This window comes from Poecilia formosa, unplaced genomic scaffold (genome assembly GCF_000485575.1).
Source record: "Poecilia formosa unplaced genomic scaffold, Poecilia_formosa-5.1.2 Scaffold135, whole genome shotgun sequence".
Taxonomy (NCBI): domain Eukaryota; kingdom Metazoa; phylum Chordata; class Actinopteri; order Cyprinodontiformes; family Poeciliidae; genus Poecilia; species Poecilia formosa.
This window is the reverse complement of record NW_006800074.1, coordinates 1,333,918-1,352,977: the sequence shown is the minus strand read 5'-3', so window position 1 is coordinate 1,352,977 and position 19,060 is coordinate 1,333,918. Positions and strand designations below refer to the sequence as shown.

Genomic DNA, 19,060 nt, shown 5'->3' with positions numbered 1-19,060 from the left:
TGAACAAAGTGCAACCTTATTCAATCCCACCCTTCATTCATAACATAAAATTAATAGCAGGGTTTCTCCAGTGTATTATGAGCCTGGCGGGCCACCAGGCTTTACTTGCGCCCAAACCAGGCTAAGCATTATTTGTTTATTAGGTTTTTTTTTAACACCACTAACAGTGATAGCAAAGACGGGTTAAAGAGTCTCTTTGGTGAAATGATTGGAAGTACAAAGGCAACATATTGCGGTCAGTATGTGAACACATAGGAAGACTAGCCTCCATAATCACCGACTCTTCACCGGTCTGTATGCCAACAACTTCAGGAAATGAAAAGTCACAAATAAACAATCAAAAAATATTGAACACTTTCATTAGGATGAAACAACTGAAGTGTTTAGGTAATGTTGTTAATAATGTCTTCCAATAATGCATAATTACCTTGTCATATGTTTAAGTTTCCTCTCAACTTTAAACATTTTTTAACTCAAAAACACAGTAGGGTGGAGAATGACTACCCTAGCGCCCCCTACTACCAAGCTTTGCAAGTTTTCTGAGGGAAACCCTGAACAATTATTTTCTTTAAACCAGATCTGAACCAGCAGTTTTAGATAAAAGAAAAGGAAGAAATACCTCAGTGTGCCTGGAGTGGACATCCAGAATGTCTCGCTTAGTGGTAGACCAAGAAAAAGTGAGACTAGGTACAACACTGCCAAAGGAGAAGGGCGTCTGGCTATTGGTCAGCCCCATCACATATACTGGCATCTACACACACACACACACACACACACAAATATAGATGATATTTGAATTTTATAACAAAGAACCTCAGAAAGTTGTAAAGAGTACTTGGAGAAAGAGCCAAATATAAACATAAACAAAAATAATCATACTTGTGCTCCAGTCTTTATTCTTGTAACTGGTGCTCTGATTCGAATGGCCGACAGAATAACAACTTCGACCTCTACTTGATCCTACAGTCAAGGAAAATTAGATTTAAAGCTAAAGGTGAGAAATGCATACACAGCTCAATCCACTACCATTTACCTGAGATATGACCACAAGCTTCCCAGTCTCAGCATCAACAGCTTGGACCAATCCTGTCACTGTAACATTCCCAACAGAGACTCCCCTAACGTGGCCCACAGTATTAACAGAAGCGATTTCCTCATCAGAAATGGAAAACAGGATGTTGGATTGAGGCTGAGGACCACCCTCAGATGTGATCTATCAATGGCAACAAGAGTGAAAAGAGAATGAATAGCTCATTTGGAGTAATCAGGGCCAGGCCTGTTGAAACATAAATGTTTAAAATTCCAGCTGTAGAGATGCAAAACATCCTGCAATGCAGAAGTAAGATTTTCAGCACCTAGGAGGCCACATAGTAAACATCTTTTTTAATTGGTGATGAAGTGAAAAAAACGCAATTAGTGACGTCAAGGTAAAGATGAGTAATTCTGAAAGATAAATGGCGAGAAACTCGCTTCGCAAGATGAACCGGTGCCATGTTTCCATTTTACTACACCTACCTGCATCATTGCTCCAATTAACAGAGTCATTTTCCTGGGAATAAGCTTGAAAGGCGGAAACACCTATAAAAAGCAGTGAAATGTTACTTCTTTTAACATCCACCGGAAAAAAAAAATATGAACCTGCTTTCTGAAAATTATACCTCAATTTGCTGTGGTGCTGAGGCTATTTTTCTCCCGTTTTTATCCACAACAACAGCTGACAGGGTGGTCTGACCGATGGAGAGTCCTTTCACCCGGAACACTGCCGTGTCACTTTCTGTCAGCTCTGCTAAAGGACTGCACGGAGAGTTATAGAAATGTAGCCATTGCTAATTGTTTCATATAAATAACGTTTCTAATTACTTACGTCAGAGAAACTATTACAGAGGCTGCCTTGAGTTTCAATTTCATGGATTGGAAATAGCTGGCTGAGAAGGGCTTCCTGTTATCGTCCAACACTCTGACATAAGCTTTAACAAATTTGCCAATCTGCACCTGTAATCAAGATGAATTACAATTATGAGGAGGGACAAAATACTGGTGCAAAGAATCTGCATGTAGTTTAGGACAAGGTGACATGGAGACCATTAAACCATATTTAATCTCCACACATCAGTGGTTCCCTTCATGGTACTTGTGGTAATGATAATAAAGATAATGTGGTGTAGCAGGGCTTTGATGCTAAAATGATAAAAGAGTTCAACTGACCTTGTCAACTACTCTGACATTAACCTCCAGGATGTCAGAAACATGAACTATTGTTTTGGCAGGCGCTGGAAAAGCCAGACAAAGATCGTGAACCATCACAGAAACTGTCCCTGTACGGACCGGAGAAACCTGGACAGAGACAAGAAAATAGTTCATGTAGAAGAACAATCATTCTGCAGGCAAAGGTGCAGTTACATTTCAGATTATATGCAGGGAAGTAATGGTTAACGCCACCAGTTTTGCATTGTCCGGCTGCAGACAACTTGCCATGAACGCAGTGCAGATGTTTCTTACCCGAGCTTCGCCTTGCGCCTCTTGGAGCACCACATCCACAATCCCCTTCACGCTGGTGTTCATAAAAAAGTGCCCTGAACCTTCTTGCATAGTCAGATCCAACTGCAGGACAAAACACAGTAAAACATTAAGAACATAGTTCTATAATATAATTCTATAATATCGAAAGTTTTTATGCTTTTCAGTCACACAGATTAACCTGTGAGTGACATAAGAGAGGATTCCTGCAGACACTCACATTTTACAAAACCTTTTACTGACCATGAGATATCCCACACACCTATATAAGAATACTAATTTTCTATGACTTAATATTCTGGACTTGATTTTTACTTAAAAACTACATTTACTTTGTTGCAATTTGAATATAATGACATAAGCTTGTGATACAAAACTTTAATTGCAATGACATTTTGGGCTCTGCTGGAGGGTCATTCCTGTTAAAAAGCAAAATGTTCCCCCCTACTATCGCCACATGCTTGCTATGATCCAATTAGTAGAGGTTTGCTGCAGACATAATACGTAATCAGTCCTGTGTTATACATAGGATCTTGCTGTACTGAGTGTAATTGAATCTAATCCATCTATGATTGAATTGAACAGATATGAATTTGATTCTGTGTATTTCTGTACAGCTGGAATTAAAATGAACCAGTTTTTCTAATAATGTGCCTCGAGATGACATTTATTAACTACTGCTAAGTAAAATATATCTGTATTCGATTGAGCATGCCACACTGTTAACCTTAATGTATCTGATATTAGCAGCACCTTGTGAGTTTAGTGGATGCAAAGAAAACAATGTTTGAATCACTGAAACATAATTACACCTACAGTGACTAAGATTTTACTGATGAATCCAGATTGATTTCCTAAATAGCTATAGGCTAATAACTTCATACTGAACACAGCAGTCACTGTTGAAATGAGCACAACCTAAAGTTTTAAATCAATGTAATGAGTGGCCCAGATACATCCCTAACTTACAAGTGAACGTTTCATATAATCCAGTGTGACCGTCTGTGCTCGGCGCAGAAAAAGCACAGATAACAGAAGAATGCAATGCAAATAAACAGCAGTGATAATTTTGCTCTTACCTGCACATCTGGGTGGTTATAAATAGTCACTCTCTCAGGAAAAACCTTCACATCTTCAACCAACAAAAGCTCCAGTGTGGCAGAGACAGGTGTCAAAGGCTCATACTGTCCAGGAAAGCAAAGCATATTCAACCTGTTAGAATCTGACTTTCATTCACAAAAGCAAATTGTTTGCATATTGTTAATGCATTTACACAGTGATGCAAAGAATAAACACACTAATTTAGTAGCCTTTGGAATATTGCTGCTTTGTGTTACTGAATGACTAACCGACCCTTCAGCAGTCTGAAGGTCAAGTCCTGTCACGCCTTTGAAGCAAGTGTGCTTCTCCCAATTAACTCCCATTCAGAATAATGCATGTACTGTATATAAGGATCAAGTGTGATGAATTCAGTTTTCCACAGAGAGAGGATGGTGTATGTTACATTTGCAGTGACATCACTCTTGTTTTGCTTCTTTCAGCCGTCACATTTAAGCATCAACTGACTATTTGGGAGTGAAATATCAATGCTGAGTGCCGTCATCCAGCCGGGTAATTGCTACAGTTAATCAAAGTAGGTCGTGCCATCGGTTCCAATTTTAGTTTCAAGCAACCAGACTATGTCTGGACATAATGGTATGGGTTTATGTGATATTATTTGGGTCATTCCTATAAAAGATTAGTTACAATTCTGCTAATTCTGTAGTTCTGTAATTCTATTGCACATATATATTGCATATATATGTGCAATAGTCATGGTGTGCAAGTGCTGCAGCACTCTACCAAAAAAATATATATATATGTGCCAGCCTGATTTATCTGGTGATTTAATTGGGCATTGCCTGTTCATTGTCTTCCTACGCAATTCCACTCGATTTTCATCTCCCTTCAGTGCTCTGTCTGGGCTTTCTTCCATTGAACACAATTTCTCTGGCTGAATCTCAACTGGGGCAATCGGCGAAGAGAAGTTGTGAACAATGTCATCGATTTTCTGCACACTTATAGAATTGATGGTTGCTTACAGCACAGGCAATTTCCAGTAAGCTTCATAGAAAGTCAAAAACAGAAGTTGATTATGGTCCTGAATGTTACAAAGAGCAAAGCAGCAACTGTAAGTGAGATTAAGTTATGTTTCAGTCAAAATTATACTCATAGCAACATGTTACACACATTTTTGTTGTGATCTTATAAAGGGGTTGTTGTACAGAACATGGAAGTAGATTTTTCTTACAGGACTGGGAACTTTGGCAACTTGTAGATGTGGAACCTGGTATCCAACCGCTGTCACAGTAATGGCAGCAATTCCTGTCTGTTGATGGACAAGAACTGTCTGACGTCCTGACCAGAAAAAATGAACCAGATTAAAAGCTATCACTCAAATTTCCTTTACAAATGGACTTGATGCATAGAAGGTATTTTCAAACCTGGACAATCATACACCACTTAATAAAAAAGAAAAAGTTACCATGTAGCTTCATCTGTTTTTTGCTGTCTTCAAACAGTTGCAGGTCCATGGGCATAGTGGGCTCAATACTAGCCAGGGACCCCTTTGATGACTCCCACAAAATGTCTAAAGAGCTAAAGTTGTCAAATTTCCTTCCTTGTTGATCAAAAGCTGCCAAGTCCAACACTGGGTTCCGATAATTTGAAACAGGCACCTGACAAATGAGCACAAAAAAAACACCCAAAACATTAGAACAAATTTTACAAATTTAGTTTTGAAAATGCAACATAAATCATTAGCAGTTTAACTGTTTGTTACAATAATCTATTGTTCTATCTAAACAACCTGTAAAAAATAAATAAATAAATAAATAAATAAATAAATAAATAAAACAACCTACTGATTAAAAGTTAGCATGCTAAACCATTTTTAAACCTCACGCACCACTTGTTTATTCTGCTGCATCAGAGGGCAGGCTAAGTCCAGCTGTGGACTGGTATAAACTGGAACCAGTGTGAGCCGTGATGGAGGTGCACAGACAAACTTGACCACTGCCGGCTCCACAGCTGGAAATGGATTGGTCACAGTGGCCTTGTTCCCCACCGTAATCTCCAACACCTAAAGAATGAGAGGGTGACAGTTGAGATGACAAATATAATACGGCTAAAGAACAAAAAAAATTGTCTGATTTTACTTTAAGAAGATTTTACTTTACTGATTTTACTTAAAGAAATTTAGGTTGTTTTAGTGCCAGAAAGTAGAGAATCTGGGACTGCAATGATTTCCATCACCCTTACCTGTTCTCCCAGCACCCTGCAGGTTGCTCTAAGCCAGTGACGATTGCAGTTCTGACAGGAAGGACTAATCAGATCGAGGCTCACGCTGCTCTCATCCTCAGCTCGTGAAGAACAGAAGAACTTTGAGGGCTCTAAAACCCAAGGACGTGGTCCTCCCTCAAACAACATGTCTTTGGAGGATCCAAGCGTGACTACAGCCACAGACACAGGGTCAACCGCCTGAAAGATGACAAGATTTCATTAGTAAGTTCTGAAATTAAAAGAAGAAAAAAAGGCCTTAAAATGAAGTTAGATTATTAGGGTGAGTGGATGAACAAACTTTCAAGATAACAGTGAAAATCCAAGAAATAGATCTTTAACTTTACAAAAACACAACCTAAAGAAAGTGTTTAATGTATGTTGCAGATCATTTTACTGTGAAAAGGAACTTTGATGGAAAACTGAGAACATGAAAAACATGGCCCTGCTCATCACAAGAAGAAAATGGGTCAATCTTTAGCTGCCAGGGCAAAAATAAATGAAGCAACACTGCAAAGAAATCTGAAATATTTGAAGAATAACACACCATTAACAAAAAATAAAACTGCAGAGCCCAAAAGAGATTCAAACATGTTAATGGTTAAAACTTTAGTGATGCACACTATATACTATAATTATATAAATATTGTGAAACAATTTATTCCCACTTCCTCAAACAATACTTAGTTCTTTATAATGTTAAATTATACAGCAACAATTCATTATTTTTGCTTTAATGGGGTCTGCATTTCACTAAATAATTTTACAAAATTTGGAAAAGAATAAAATCTGAAAGGATTCAGGAACTCATTTTATTTCTTCTTAGACATGAAAGAATTTTTTTATTTGTTCATGAAGACAATATGTGGAACTAAAATAAGTCGAGAGAAAACAGCTCAACCCATTTCTAGACTTTTTTTTCTACTGAGAAATTATAAATAAATAAAATAAAGAAAGACAAAAAAGCAAAACAAAACAAAACAAAACTGTTAAGATGATTTTCCAGCCTGAGGAAATCTCAGGCTGGCATATTACAGATTTTAATCAATCTGCAACATGCACAGATTGATTAAAATGCCATGGTCAAAACTCATAATTAGCAAATTCCTGAAAGGATAAGATTGCAAGACTCACTCTGAGAGGGAGGTAGGCAGCAACAGTGATCTTGGCACTGAGATGCACATTGCCATGAGTGTAGCTGACAGTAAGCACCGTGTAGCCAGGAGTCAGGGCCTTGGCTTGCACTCCACTGCAGTGCTTCTGGCCAGGAGCCAGCCTCCCTGAGGAAGAACCAAACGCAGAGGGACAAGCCAAAGGATGAGATAATTTAAAATGACAACTTTAAATAGGAAAAAGACAATTGCTCTTCTGTAGTTGTCTCTCATCTCAAACGCGACAGAAATATCTGCAGCTCACTTTGCTGCTGGCAGCTTCAAGGAATGTTGTTCTGCTACTTTAAAAAAACTAGATGGCTGCCACTTAAAAGATGACACACTTAGGGAGGATTATTTATAGAATTAAAATAGTAGAGAGAAAACTCTAGTGTATTGTCATTTTGTGGAAAATCCAAGAGTTTGCATTGCAAACATTTTATTATGAACTTTAACGACTTCATTCAGTTCAGGCAGAAATAAAACAAGGCAGCATAAATCACAATTGGCTGGTTAAAGGAGAAAAGAAAAGAAAAAAAGAAAGAAGAAAATCAGCCAATGCAATCAGTGCATCGTAACTTGGCACACTGCCTAGATTTACAAAATGTGCAAAAGAATGAAGAATCAAAAGTAAAGATACCCAGTCATGCAAGTTAAAATAGTATCTTTTCCTCAACACCAACTCTATTTGTTCTAACAGGCTCTTTACAATGTGCTTCTCTTTCGTTTTGCACTTCACATGAAGATCTGGCACAAACGCCTCTGTTACTGTCCGACCTAGTCAAATCACCAAGACTCACCGTCTAACAGTTCAAACACTCCCTGGTTCTCCTCCTCGACCAGCAGATCAAAGTGGGAGCAGTCGCTCAACATGACTCGCTCCATCTCCAACTCCTCCAGCAAACCAAAGATCCGGAGGGGCAGTTCCAGATCTTGACCCAGGCGGGCTTCTACTGGACACGGAGCAAAGTCCATGGCAACAGGCTCAACAACATAAACCTGAGCAGGGAGAATGATAGAGGAAGATCAGTAACAGCAAATGTTTAATTGTAACTTCTACATTTTACTTTTCCATTTTGTTTGTCAAGTTACAATGGCAACATCTGAGTATTTTAGCATAATTTTGTGTGATGGAGCAAAGTAACATGCAATAGTGAAGTGGAGAGGCTTTTTGGCTGGATCGTTTTCAAAATGTTTTACAAGTTTGATATGAATTTGTAGTCAGCCCTCCAGAGGCGACACATTCACCAGTTTTGTTTCTGCAAGCTTTGCGACAAAGTTACTGCATGACCAACAGATAAAAAAAGTAATAAAAATCCAAATATTAGCCAACCTTTGTGCCACAATAATTTTGACGTGTCATTTTCAACCAACCTTCATCTGTCCGAAGTGAAGTGGGTTACGTAGATCATGAGCATAAATTACAGTGACACCAATGTCACTGACTGTGGTCATCACTCCTTTCACAGTCACTGTGGCCACATCTGTATTTGATGAAGTCCAGCTGAAATTTCCACTTCCACCAGTTGCCTGGAGTGAGCAACAGAGAATACCTCATCAGATGCAAACACACCACATTTCCTAATTTGATCTCACTCTCAGTCATGGTGCTAGTATGCCAAGAACAAAATAATTTAGAGTTTCCTTTTAAGTTTGAATAACTGGGCTTAATATTGTACCCTTTATTAGTTTCAAACCCCTCCGAGCAGCATGGCTGAAAGAGAATAATTACCTTTATTGTGTACTGATATGCTCCAACTTTTGGTTGCCATGGAAAAGTGAGGATACTGGGAGTGAGGACTATAGGGTTATAAATTTCCACATCCTGTTCATTGTGCACCGGGTTGACGAGTGCATGGACTTTTCCATTCTGAAGCAGAACAGGGGACACAGGAAATGATCAGATTCAACAACATGAGGAGGATGAACAGTGAGGAAGGTTAAAAACAAGGATGCGACGGTTCAAAAGAACTCACTTCATCTTCAACAGCTGTTAGGGTAGCATCAATAAGAGTAAGACCGTCTTTGAGAGGTCTGACATGATGATATGATCCATTCACAGAAGACTCTAGAACCTCAAAATACTCTTTAGGGAAAACGGTGCTTATACGGACATTCTGCAACATCAAAATAAATTGTTCAACTTAGAAAACTGCTATATTTCTTTGTTTTGTTTTTCTTTTTTTTTTCAGACATGGAATCTCATCGATCTGCACTTACGTCAGAGAGGTAAATTTTGTTCCCAGACTTATCAAACACTTCAATAAGAATGTTGTACACTCTGCCTGTTTCAAGAACCCAGCTTTCTCCTGGATTAATTTTAAAACCTAAATACAGAGATAAAAAAAAGGTCAGCTAAAACTTTAAACAAGGAAATTAAAATATGTGTTAAAGCAGAAAGACGGACCGAGGTAGGCTGGCTCAACAACGTAGAGAGTGCTGTTGGGGAGGCGAGAAACTCCTTGCATTCGAAGGCCTTTATGGAAGCAATTAAAGAAAATTTCCTCAGGTAGACATGAATGAGAGCTTCGGCTATGAAATGTATAATTATAATTGAGTGATAGAAAATTAGAGATGCATCGATCACACTATTCCTGGTCAATATCAATCATATTCGCTTTAAGATCCAATCTCTTGCGATTGATTGGTGCATCTTGATAAAAAAAAAAAAATGGCCCATTAAACCAACTGCTACAACTTCAGCTGCTGGTGCATTTCATCAGAAGGATACTCTTGTGATCCAACACCACATTGATGTGTCCCATTTGAACTCCTGTAACTTTGGAGGTAGTCTGATCAAGGGAGGCCACGCTGACAGCTGGGTCTCCATTGGGATCAACCACACTGTTCCTAAGGTGTAGTTCATACTGATCACAAGGCATTGTGAGCTCTGGAGAAACACACACAAACAGACCAAGATAGTGGATTTCAAACAGCATGACATCAGTCCTCACTTCAAAGTCTTTCAGCTTCAATTTCACTTGAACAACAAATCCATTTGTAGGTGGATCTAACACCAGGAACTGTACGGCATCATGAGTTTAAAGATAAAACCATGGTAGATATTCACACCTGTGATAGTGCCTTGTCTGATCTTGAGGACTCTGTATCTGATGGAAGTTCCTGCCATTAAGTAGACATCGTGTGCAGGGCTCAGCAGGATGTTCTCTAAAATCAGCAGTCTCACTTCAGCAGCACCCACATCCTGTGGCATGGATACCATGGTGACAGAACAACAAAGCTTTAGTTTCCCGCGTCAGTAAACCAAATGAAACGGTTACAAGTTTCAAAAGTGTCCGAAAGAAGAAGAAGAAAAAAATCTAATGCAAATCAAATCACATGTGACAAAATTGTTTGCTATAAAATGGAGAAATAACACAATTTGACATTTAAAAGCTTTGTCAGCTTAACTACAACGACAGCTACAAATGATCTGAAAAGGCTGAAGAGCTTATTTGGTCTTCACTATAGCATTGCACAAGACCCTGCAATTGCGTTGCATTTTGCTATTTTTAAGAGTACATTTTAGTCCATCACAGAGGGACGAAGTAACAGAACTAAGAAAACAGAATAAATCGATCAGGTTTCTCCTGGCTGACAGTCATCTCCAGTTTTCTTTGAGGTCTGACCTGCCAATTTTTATCTACTCAAATTTAATTTTCTTTCTACAGATAACACAAAAAAAGTCCTCCAGATTCTGTTAAATGTACAAAGCATATATTTTAAGCATGTTTAAAAGCATATGTCAGTTTTATATATTAACTAAACTCTAAAAAGAGCATCGTAGAACAAGCTGTTAGTTGAGACGGTTAAAGACCAGAGATGTTGGGAGTTCATAATTTTGATTCATGAATGCACCAATCAAAGAAAACCTGACAAATTACAATCTTTGATTGGTGCATGTCTAGTGAGAAACCCCATATGTTATTAGCAAGGGAAACAATTTCTCTGCAAAGTTATGAATAAAGCTTTTACCTTATACAGAGACTCTTGTATTTTGGCCTTTAACTTAGCATGTCCTGTTTTCAGTCCCGACACCAGAATGATGTCGCCTTGTTTGCCCACTCGCTCCATTTCAGTTATGTATCCAGGAGGAGTGTATGTGGATTCTGAGAATTTAAGCACCCTGAAGGCAACAAAGACAAAAAGCAATAAGCAACAAAGCCTCAACAGAGTAATTAAAATGCAAAAGGTAATAACAGAAGCAGCGTAATCATTCTAAAAATGGCTTTTGGGGACATTTGGTGGTCTGTGTAGCAGATTTTTAGAGGAGATGAGAAAAGAATTAACAAAAGAGAGATTACCGTAATGAATTGTAGGAGTCTGTGAATCCATTCACATCTATATCTTTCACTAAGGTCCAGTCAAACACCAAACCGGCAAGGGTAGAGAAGGTATTTCCTACAAAAAGGAAAGGGAAAAAAAAAAAAAACCTTATACTGCAACCTAATAAAAAAACATAAAACAAGAGGTATCCAAAAACTGATCAGGAACTGAGAATATTTACAAATAAAAGTTTTCAATCACACTGCCAGGCCAGAGGTGCCTTCATTTTAGTTGATAATAAATTAAAAATCGTTTTGTCTGAAACAAAACTGGGAGGGATTTAATTAAAACAGCGCGTTGCAATCATTTGCAATCTGCTCTGTTTGAAGAGTCTGAAATGGACTCTTACGCCAAAGCAAACAGAGCACCACACCCTGCAGCCACCATCAGCAAGTATCAGGCTGCAGCCACAGCTCATTAAACGAAGTGTGGCTGTCCTAAATGGAACAAGTCACACAGAACAAACAGCTACTTCACTGTGGCAGCCTTTATGAGACGAAAGAGCTGCCTGCAGCCAGCCCCCTCTGAAGAGATCTCAAAGCAACGAATGAATAGCGTGATGACAGATCCTTATTATTGGAGAGCTGAGTTATTACAACATCTATTTTTTTGGGTCACACCTGCTCAAGGCAGGGTATTTACTTATTTAGAACCCCATTAGCTTTTAATTAGACAGCTGATCTACTGCAGTAAGTCAGTGTGCCACCTTCTGAATCCAGTGCATGAATTCTGAGCGCCAGTGGAGAGTCTTCAAGATGCAGCTCTCTGGTGGTGGAGACAATCTGAATCTCACTGATGATGTCAACGATGGCGTCGCAGCGGAGCACCTGTCCAGAGACTGCCAATGGATGAGTAAGAAAAAGGGTTACAATAAAGGAAGGATAGTTAATGACAAATATATGCAAATGACTAGCAGGAAGTTATCGCTCTGGGGCTTCCTTTAGGTGCTGGGAGGACTCTGGGTGCTTATCACTGTATTCAAATGTTGTGGCCATTTGGAACAGCTATAGGGGTTTCATGGGAGAGATAAAATGTGTAAATATGATACAGATGAGTAATTTTATCCCACATTCAGACTTAGTTACTTTGATTTGTTTTATAGACTTGCTCACAGGGTGTGTGGCAGCAGATGGTATTACAGCAGCACAAGAGGAACAATAAAAAACGGGGGGGAAAAATCTAATTCCTCTTTGGTTGACTGAGTTCAACCTCTTTAATGCAAAAGACCGGGTACCATAGACAATTCAATGTTCAATAAACATTTAAATTACAACTACATGTGACTTTCTGATAAACTACAGTGAGAATTTTTTTTTACTTTAACTACAAAACAGCTGCAGAGTTAAAAAAAAAGTCCATTAGGGAGAGGATATTTTCTCAAAATGCAGCTATCGATATTAGAGACAACACAATGGGACATATAGTGTTGACAAATATGTCCCATAATTGTCAACACAATTTTCAACATTTATTTGAACAACTTGGCAGTGTTAATGCCACCCAAAAGGGATCTAAACCTTGCTTTCTTTCATACATTGCAATTTAAAATGGCATTGTTGTACTTACCAACATCTTCAGCAAAAATGATGCTGGTCAGTCTGGTGGGCTGAGTGGACAGAGCCTGCAGGACAGCCTTCCGAGAGCAGCCTCTGTCAGCATCCTCTTCCACAGGCTGGATGCTTGCAACCTCAGGTCTAGTGGAAGACCTGGACAACAAACGCCACAAAAATACTGACTATACAGGTATCTGGATGTCACACAATTTCAATTTATAGTAACCATATAATGATCCGTATCCCTGGTGTCTGTTTAGAATGAGTAGTCTACAAGCTAATCAACTAACAGCATGCACTTCATCAAATTTAGGAAAAATCAGACAAAGGTTAGGGACATGTTTTGATGCATGAATGAGGGTAATATTGTAATCCTTTTGAATTGTTCAAAACTACTGGTTTCTTAAATACACAGTAGCTCATTTTCTCCATGAGTTAATCTAACTTGATTAACAGGAAATAAAAAATTAGTGCATCTGCACATTTTAGGGACTGAAATTAAAGACTTTTTCACCTTTAAAGAACGTCATGGTTAAAATCTAAGGCCTGCATTAATTACATGACATGAGAAGTTAATAATTTAATAATATAATAATAATTTAATAATTATATCTGATATTGCAAGACATAATTGCAAGACCCTTTGATTTTAATTCCCATTTCCTACATGGTTTTGAAGTAAACATCTCAAATGACTTACTATTACTATGAATTTGTCTTATTGGTTAGCCTTAACAACCAAGCTCCAATCAAAGATGAAGGGTGTCACAGTTAAATACAAGGTGTCTGGTTTGCAGTTAAACTACTCTATAGTTAAACAAATAGTAACAGAAATGTCTGACATAAAGAACTGTAGTATAAGAAAAATATGATTAATACATAATGAAATTCCTGCTTATGATTTTAACATGTCGAATGACAAAGTTTCTGTTCATTTTTACATTTAATTGTTCAATTATATACATATTTACAAATATGTGTATAATTTTATTTATTAAAAGTACACATTACAATTGTGTTTTTAACTATCACACACATTTATTTGATAAATTATTTATGTGCTGAATTATGGCACTTCTGGTCCTCAGTACAAGGAATGAATGAATGAATGAATGAATGAATGACAAAATTTAAGACATAATTAAATAAAGAAATTTCACCTACACCTATAAAAAATCTAGGGTTTTTTTTGTTTTGTTTTTTTACGTTTTATGACTTTTATAGTTCCTCCTAAAAACGTCTGACGTGACCAAGAAAACGTCATCTGTCCATTTTTAGTTTAAATACCATCAACAACAATTACTATAATAAACTTTTATTTAGACAAGAGAAACTAGCGACTTAAAAACAAACACAAGTCACATTTGACCCCCAGTGAAAACTGACAGAAGGGCACTTAATTCTGGGAAAAAAGATGCAATATTACCATATTAAAACAATCTTTTGATATTCAGTACGGCTGGACTCTTACAGCAAACCACTGTACTGTATATGGGAGTTCGCGTGACTTCCCTTGCTAGGTAATACAACACCTCCATGCCCCACAAAGCGGGCCCCCGTCAAACCCTCAGTTTCACTCACCATCTGTAGCAGCCTTCAGTCGTTTCCAGTGTGAAGTTAATTTTTGTACTTCTCGCAAGTGGTAGCAAAACTTTGGGAATATTTAATTTTGACGAAGCGTAGACTCGCGTGACGGTTATAAAAAATAACACAACAAATTTTAACAGACTCATTTCCGACTCCGGAGATTTATTATGAGCCAAGGGACGGGTCGAATGAATGGGATATTTACGAACTTAACTTTTTTTGTCTCATCAAGTTTAATATTTTAAACGTTAGGGTTGATATCGGAGCAGTATAACAAACGTTTCTATGAGTTAGCATAGCCAGCAGTTTAGCTAATGCTCAACTCAAACGCACGCCGTCTTCCTGTCCTGTTTCACTTTGACACTTTAGTTACCACACATGATGATAATAAAGATAACAGTGGCAAACTCCTCTGGCGCTGTTATTTGGCTCCGTCGTTGTCTTTATACTCGAAAATAAGTTAGAAATCAAGCGACTATAATTTGAAAATCGCTACAGCAGAATAACACAACCGGATAACAAACAATAGCGTAAAATCTGCATGTTTTGTACAATACCCGCCATTAGCAATAATTGGACTTCCAGTGAGCATGCCGGGAGAGAGGTGACGTCACTACATGAGAGGGTGGGTACGATATTTCTTAAAGGTACAGTCAGAAAAAGATTAGTTTTAGAAACGGAGAAAAAGCAAATTTGTGTATTTTATGTGTGATATGTATACACTTACACACTCTGCCTCACACACAAACACCTACAATTGTTTTGTTGCTGTTGTTGTGGGTAAACAAAAGCTAAGCTGATGTGAAAATGAGCATTTCATGGTTAACTTCATAGTATGGGCCTGCATTGGCTCCAGTGGTAACAGGTGGCAGTGGCCCTGGGAGCTTCTGATTCAAATACCTTTCTTTTGTAGTAATAAATGGGGTTTGCGTCAGGAGGGCATCTCCCATTAAACATCTACCAGGTGTGTGTTGCACGCAGCCATGGGGATGGGGAGACAGCTGCTATGGCAACTCCGTGGAGGGAGGAGACCAATAACTACAACATAGTAATAAATTGCTTTGGCTGAGAATTGACAGCATCTGATGGTTTTAATGTTCTTCAAGTTAAGAAGCCATATTTTTGTTGAAATCCCAAGCATCTGCAGAAAAAGGGCTTCTACTGCGTGCATTATTAATCCACAGTTATGTTGTGCGTAATGTTTACCAAGCTTAGACATAATAAACAGCAGAGCTAATTATTTTATCTTTAAATGGTTATCCTTCAGCAGCCATTAAGTTGAGCATCTAGAAATTGCAGATAATTTTAATTGTTTAAGCTGCATAAGAGACAGTCAGGCAAAAATGTTTGGCAACCATGTGTATCCAATATGACAGCAATAAAAGGAGGCCTTTTTGATGGATACATACTTTTCATGACCCCGGATATTTGAACTTTCCATCCCTGTCATTCTGCTTCATGCAGCAAGACAAACTATTTTACACAAAATCAATCTTAAGCTTAATAAGCTTATTTGTTCAAGTCGAAACTGCAAAGGCACCATCTATCCCCCCAATGCCCTGCAAGGATAAGAACATGTAGACAGTGAACGGACAGATGGATCAAGCTGAATTAAACTGAAATAATTTAGAGCAAATTGAACTAATTAGAACAGGACTGGATTCTTTTAACATTAATTAAATCGAATTTAACTAAATTTGATTCTGCTTTTAAATAGTAAATGCAACTCCAAGTGAATCATTATTTTCTAACAAAAAAATCTAAACCGATTATCGTAGTGTAGAACATCTTGTGCACTTATGTAAATAAGAAAACCCATACTCTTGTCTTAATTGTGCTGTTAGCTAATATGTATTTTGTTTTTGTCTTGCCATCAGTTCAACAGAGATACTAAAAAAAGGTGTATTCCTGTATTGCTACATTTATGGTGTTCACATATCTACATTTTCATTAAGTAAACAATATATTAATACAAATATGCCAATGAACCCACATTTGCTCAATAATCATAAAAATATCCAGTTCTTTTATTAATGTACTTTTTTCAGGTGCTATTCTTATACTACTTCATCTTGTTTTCATTATTCTTATTTTTAATAGCAGTATTAACGGGGCACTATTATGTATTTTCATAGTGCCAGTTTATACCACAATCAAGTAACTTTGGTACCTTCAGTTATAAAAATGTTGAATCAGACATAGCTAAAATAAATTTGACCTGTTGTTTTGGTACACTAGAAGATGCTAAATATTCAATCATTCAATTCATTTTCTGCAGCTAATAGATCCTCACCTTGGGTCACATTTCAGCAGCCTCGCTGAGGTAGAATACACCATGGGCCAGTTCATTACATAACCCGCAAAATTAAATGTACCTCTAAATCAGGCTTAAGATCTGAGCAGGATAGACGTCAAGATCATCTGGGAGCCACTTGTTCCTGCATTTATCTTCTTGATTCATTCTCACCTGACAGTTCTGATCTCTAGCCATCAGTGAAGCACATGTAACACGCAGCTTTTCACCCATAGGTGTCACTCACAGCCACCTATATCACATAAAATCTGCAGCAGGAGGAAGGTCACGTCCATGGCACCAGTTCCATTCAAATAAAATAGGATTTGATAAAATAACATTGGTTTCCAACAAGAAAGACTGCATAAAATAAGTTTAATGTAGACCAGAATAAAGAGAAAGATGTGGAACAATCCAAAATCATTTTCCCCCTCAGTCTGCTCTGAGAGCCTCCTCTGGCATTACAATTGGTTCTAACAGAAAACATGAATTTTTGACACAGTTCTAATTAAATTGGCAGCATTATTTCTTATCTATCATCTTATCTGCTTTGAAGTTTCACAGCAGTGCTCCTCCTGGATTCAGCCTCCTTTACACACAGAGAGTTGATTAGCAACTTGTTCTGAAGTGCTTTTCCATAATGCTGTTTTATGCCAAAGGTGACATATTGTTTGAGTCAGAGCATGTTAACAATAAAAGCCCATCACCGATTGGTGTTCCGTTCCAACTGGCTGACTTAAATACCGATCATGTAGACGCACCTACAGCAATCTAAGTGTGATGTAATTGATGCTCCCTTCAAACATCGGAAATATCTTTTCAAGCAGTTTTAGCAGTTGGATGTGTCACAACAATGATTCTATGTACTGAAACCAGAGAAGAAAATCCTGCTTTCATTTATTTTCACTGCCCAGCGCTGTGCAAGCTTCAGCTCTGCATTAATTTTCACCTTTGTACCCTTTCCACAAGCAGCTAACATGCAATTGAAGCAAGAAGTGGATGATGTAATGTCTGTTAACATGAAAAACAATGTCTCAATGTTTGACTCTAAAGCTGGGACATTAAGGCTCAGTTATAGAAAATGCAAGACAAAACATGTTCCAAGAAAAATGAGTGTGAAGATCTTGAGATTTTGGATAGATTTCTGTGAGATTCCTGCCAGGAGTGGTCAATTTAAAAGAGGAAGTTCTCAAATGATTGAGTAATATTTTCTTAGAATTATCAGTTCTTTCAGATTTAGGGGAGGAAAGTGACTCATTGTTGAATATTTCTAAAGTATTATTTGTCAGTGGCTGACCTTTTAGTTTGACTTTGTTCTTTAGTGTTATAGTTTCAACCAACCTGAAGCTGTTAGACATTTTTGGGGGGCTTTCTCTAATGCTCCAGGCAACCATATGTGGCACAAATATTTTTCCCGCATCCTGAGTCACTGCATCTGCTTTGGTATCCTGTCTTGTGTCTCCTCATCTGGCATACATCAGCAATCACATTCTTCCTGCAGGACAGTTTTTCTGGCCACCATATTCTCCCCGTTCCAGACAAGTGCAGAAGGCCACTGCTCTTACTTCACCATTTACACAATGGCAATGTGTTCAGCTGCGACTCTGCTTTCAGCAGTAATGTAATAATCTTAAGAAGGGTCACTAATTCAAATAGTTTGGAAAGTACCCAGCTTAAACATTCTCTGGGTGTGAGGCACAGGAAAGAACTGCTGTAAGTAGGCATAATAAGAGGTGCTACTATCCCGTGAAATCAGCATTTGCCTGTGGGAGCTATTATGTGTGTTCTAAGAAATATGAAAGAGGGCATGAAAGTGAGACTAGCTCAAATTATTACGTTTGTGCAACTCTTTGATAAGATATCCAAAGGGCCCCAACCTCTCCATTTCCTCTACTGGGTGAGGTTTTTATGAAAAAGACTGAAAGGAGAGGATCTCCTTATGAAAGTTTCCCCCAAGAAGTAAAACCTTTTTTTTTTTCCCCTTATGAATGAACATGGTGCACGAAAAGCAGAGTGCAAAAGCTCAAGTCAGGCAAGGCTTGCTTATCACACTGCGGTGAAAAAGTATGCCCTCCTTATAGATTGTTTTTTGGCTATGTGTCAGATCATTAAACTAATTTAGCTAAGGAATGAGCACATGCATTCTGCAGGTTTCTTTCTTTTGCCAAACCTGACTTCGGTTTCACGTTCCACAAATTAAGAAATTTCTTAAATATAACTGGGATGAAGTAGGTAAAGTCATTTTACCATCAACGGAATGACAGAGCCATTTTTCACACTTGGAGACAATATCTTAAAAATAGTGAATGGCCTGC

At 38.0% G+C, this 19,060-nt stretch overlaps 1 protein-coding gene across 1 annotated transcript in view; it reads right to left on the bottom strand.

Annotated features, from left to right (window-relative positions):
- Window positions 1-15,061, bottom strand: part of nup210 (nucleoporin 210) — a 33,575-nt gene extending 18,514 nt beyond the window's left edge. Inside the window, exons 1-27 of the mRNA XM_007562366.2 lie at window positions 14,447-15,061; window positions 12,879-13,018; window positions 12,019-12,150; window positions 11,291-11,387; window positions 10,962-11,112; window positions 10,059-10,191; window positions 9,718-9,876; window positions 9,394-9,462; window positions 9,207-9,313; window positions 8,963-9,103; window positions 8,719-8,856; window positions 8,361-8,516; window positions 7,787-7,985; window positions 6,970-7,115; window positions 5,818-6,036; window positions 5,465-5,638; window positions 5,042-5,234; window positions 4,808-4,914; window positions 3,597-3,701; window positions 2,500-2,601; window positions 2,206-2,334; window positions 1,865-1,992; window positions 1,659-1,794; window positions 1,516-1,578; window positions 1,034-1,213; window positions 880-960; window positions 620-751 (exon numbers count right to left, since the gene is read on the bottom strand). Of these exons, the coding sequence (XP_007562428.1) occupies window positions 620-751; window positions 880-960; window positions 1,034-1,213; window positions 1,516-1,578; window positions 1,659-1,794; window positions 1,865-1,992; window positions 2,206-2,334; window positions 2,500-2,601; window positions 3,597-3,701; window positions 4,808-4,914; window positions 5,042-5,234; window positions 5,465-5,638; window positions 5,818-6,036; window positions 6,970-7,115; window positions 7,787-7,985; window positions 8,361-8,516; window positions 8,719-8,856; window positions 8,963-9,103; window positions 9,207-9,313; window positions 9,394-9,462; window positions 9,718-9,876; window positions 10,059-10,191; window positions 10,962-11,112; window positions 11,291-11,387; window positions 12,019-12,150; window positions 12,879-13,018; window positions 14,447-14,598 (3,669 nt within the window). The 5' untranslated portion in view covers window positions 14,599-15,061. The remainder of the gene's footprint in view (window positions 1-619; window positions 752-879; window positions 961-1,033; window positions 1,214-1,515; window positions 1,579-1,658; window positions 1,795-1,864; window positions 1,993-2,205; window positions 2,335-2,499; window positions 2,602-3,596; window positions 3,702-4,807; window positions 4,915-5,041; window positions 5,235-5,464; window positions 5,639-5,817; window positions 6,037-6,969; window positions 7,116-7,786; window positions 7,986-8,360; window positions 8,517-8,718; window positions 8,857-8,962; window positions 9,104-9,206; window positions 9,314-9,393; window positions 9,463-9,717; window positions 9,877-10,058; window positions 10,192-10,961; window positions 11,113-11,290; window positions 11,388-12,018; window positions 12,151-12,878; window positions 13,019-14,446) is intronic.
- Window positions 15,062-19,060: the final 3,999 nt, after the last annotated feature.